The following is a 3,337-nucleotide window of genomic DNA, read 5'->3' as shown; positions in this document are numbered from 1 at the left end:
GGCCTCAAGGGTAGGTAGCCGAGGGATAGCTATTTGCAGGGGCTGAACAGAGTGTGCACATGCAGGCTGCCATCACCACACATCTGCAGCCACATGTGGGCTGGAGACAGGTTCTCTTCACCTCCTCATCCCAGCATGAACTCCAAGAATCCCGAGTACTCTTTCTTCCAAGTTATTATAAAGGTAAATTTGTTAAGGAGGGAGGATAGAACATATTTTATTGACTTGTTTTCTTTATTTTTAACTTTTGCATATTAAGCATATGATATGCAGGCCCCTGTGTGTTATTCTTGCCCAATGTCAAAGGCAGGCTTGCTCCTAGGGAGCCTGTTCTTAACCACACCAAATACTTGCAGTTCTTCAATGCCTTGTCTTCCTCAAACATCAGTTACATTGCAAACAATTTTCAGTGCATAGGTCAAACAAATGGCTGATTTTCTTAGCAACGAGCCCGGTAAATAAAGTGCTTAAAAGACCAACAACATAAAAAATTAGCAAAGGAACTGAACTGACCAAACATAGAAAAAGAAATACATATGTAAATAATTGTTTGACAAAATGCTAACCCCCTACTCATAAATTTTATAAAACATACAAATCAAGAGGACATGAGTTACCAATATTCACCATCACAGTTGGCAAAGGTTTAAAATATGATAAAACAGGGTCACAATATTATTGTGACAAAATCAGTATTCTTGTAGAGTAATATTGGGAGTATAATTTTGTGCAACCTGCTTAAAGGTCAGTTTATCAATCTGCATCAAAAGAGAAAATGAATGAGCTCGGACTTTCCTGAGTCTGTCTTATCAGAATGAAGCCCGTTGGCTTAGGACAGCCTTTAACCATTGGGAGTGTGAAGCACAATTTTTGTCATCTGGTTCTAGAACAAAGAGGTAAGAAGCTTTTGTTAAGTATTTAATCATTTTGAAGCCATATTTGTTTCTTTTTCCAACAAGAGAGAGACCAAAATGGCCAGAGGCAATTGTACCACACTGACAGAATTTGTCCTCATGGGATTCACAGACCGTCCTGAGCTTCAACTTCCGCTCTTTGTGGCGTTTCTCTTAATTTATCTCATCACCCTGGTGGGAAACCTTGGCATGATCCTGCTCATCAAGATGGATTCCAGGCTCCACACCCCCATGTACTATTTCCTCAGCCATCTGGCATTCATTGATCTTTGTTACTCATCTTCCATTGGACCCAAGATGCTGCAAAATTTATTGGTGAAGAAAAAAACCATCTCCTTTTTGGGCTGTTTTGCCCAGCTGTACTTCTCCAGTGCCTTTGCCACTACCGAATGCTTCATCTTGGCCACAATGGCCTATGACCGCTACATGGCTATCTGCAATCCCCTGATTTACACAGTCATCATGACTCAGCAGGTCTGCCAGGAGTTGATGATAGGCGTCTATACCTATGGCTTCCTAAACTCCATGATACAGACAATTCTGACTTTCCAGTTGTCTTTCTGTGACTCCAATGTCATCCATTATTTCTACTGTGCTGACCCCCCCCTCCTTGCCCTCTCCTGTTCAGATACCCACAACAAAGAAAAGCAGCTCTTGATCTTCTCAGCAGTGAACCTCACTGGGTCTTTCCTGACTGTCCTCATCTCCTACATTTGCATCCTCTCTTCCATCATAAAAATCCAGTCTTCCAAAGGCAAATGCAAAGCATTTTCTACCTGTGCCTCACACCTCACTGTGGTCATCATCTTCTATGGAACATTGTTTTTCATGTACCTGCAGCAGCCTAAAGCAAGGAATTCACGGGAGTACAACAAAGTGGTCTCTGTGTTTTACAGTCTTGTAATTCCCATGCTCAACCCCCTGATCTATAGCCTGAGGAACACGGAAGTAAAGGACACCCTGAAAAAGATGATAGAGGGCAAAGAGTCACAGTGAGTGAGTTAGCAGAATGTAGCATTGGAAAAGTATGATAAACTGGTGTGGTATGACCAGTCTGATTGAAATTTAGCAGGCCAGTTGCTATCCAATTAGGAAGCAAACAGTCAATCCAATTTGTATTTTTTAATGACTAAAAGTACCAGGTCACTTGCTTGACATAGCAATATTTAATTCAATCAGTTATCATGGACTAATCAGGATTTACAAGCTAGACTCTTAATAACTGTGTCCTTCATATGTTGAAAATGAAGTGGCTCACTACAAGTTAGTTAATAATATGCACTCTAAATTTAAAAAGCAACTTTCTAGGTAAAAGTATAAATTAATGAAGCTGGGTACAAAACCCAGACATGAATACCTATTTTGTTGGAAACATTTTCCAGCTTAAAACAGAAAATATAGTAGCAAATCATTTCTTAGTCTTAGAAATGTATTTCTGTATAATATATTGCTTTAGATGCTGGTTAAGCGTCATAAAAAGTTTACTATTAAATGTAGTTGAAATGCTGCCTGCTTAAAATGGACAATAGAAAAAATAGTATTGCAGCAATAAAAAGGGAGGAAAGAATTTTAAAACTATGAATCAGTTAAATTTGGGGGTTCTCTTACTGTTTATTTAGAAAAGAAAGTTTAATTAGAAGAGATAAAGAGGATTTAGGGTACTTGCAGAAATGTTGAAAGTAGTCCAACAGCCAGGGTTTAGTGTTTCTAGTCTCTGAAGGTGCAGCTGCGGTGATTTTTAGCGGGGAGGGTGAGAGAGAGGAAGAGCATCATATATGAACTTAGAAAGGGAAAGAGCTGAGAGCCTCTTAGGAAACCAGGCAGAATGTGCATGCCTCTGAGAAATGAAATTATTGCCTTAATTTGGGTGACTTAGAGAAATACTTTCATTTTGTAACATTTTCCATGTACTTTATTTCTGTTTTCTCAGCTCTGATATGACAACTTTCTTGGAGATATAGCTATATATATGTTCTTGCTGTTAGTGGGGATAGGTGAAAGAAAAATCTCTTAATTTTTTATTCAGGTAAGAATATAAGCACTCTCTGGTTTTTCAAGTCTCAATTCTAATACTTCTTTTAAAAATAGTTCTTAAGATACACACATTGCCATAAACCATTAGATTTTTCCCTAAAACTGTTTTCAAGTGTGATTACTATTTTCACTTGTTTTTTAAATGGCTAACAACATGTATCACTAGCCAACTACAAATAAGTTCAATATTAATCAAGAAACTAAAGGGTTCCTTTTCCCCCCAGGTTAAAACTTCAAATAATTGATGGGATCTTTGTTTTACTGCTGCTTGTGATCTAAGTTTAGAAAAATTTTAAAAGTTAAATATTTATAACTTCTCTTATTTAGCTCAGAAACCTTTCTGGAGAATTCAATTACAAAAATTATATCCCTAAACTCTTGGGGATGGG

General features: G+C 37.9%; 1 protein-coding gene across 1 annotated transcript; it reads left to right on the top strand.

The window, feature by feature from the left end:
• Window positions 1-971: 971 nt before the first annotated feature.
• Window positions 972-1,910, top strand: LOC308524572 (olfactory receptor 8U9-like; the record flags this gene model as incomplete). The annotated part of the gene is made up of 1 exon (XM_081099119.1): window positions 972-1,910. One exon carries the CDS (start codon window positions 972-974, stop codon window positions 1,908-1,910), a length of 939 nt encoding a protein of 312 aa, XP_080955245.1.
• Window positions 1,911-3,337: the final 1,427 nt, after the last annotated feature.

This window comes from Myotis nattereri (assembly GCF_964212035.1).
Source record: "Myotis nattereri genome assembly, chromosome: 9".
Taxonomy (NCBI): Eukaryota; Metazoa; Chordata; class Mammalia; order Chiroptera; family Vespertilionidae; genus Myotis; species Myotis nattereri.
The sequence above is the reverse complement of the archived record's forward strand: the minus strand, read 5'-3'. Positions and strand labels throughout refer to the sequence as shown.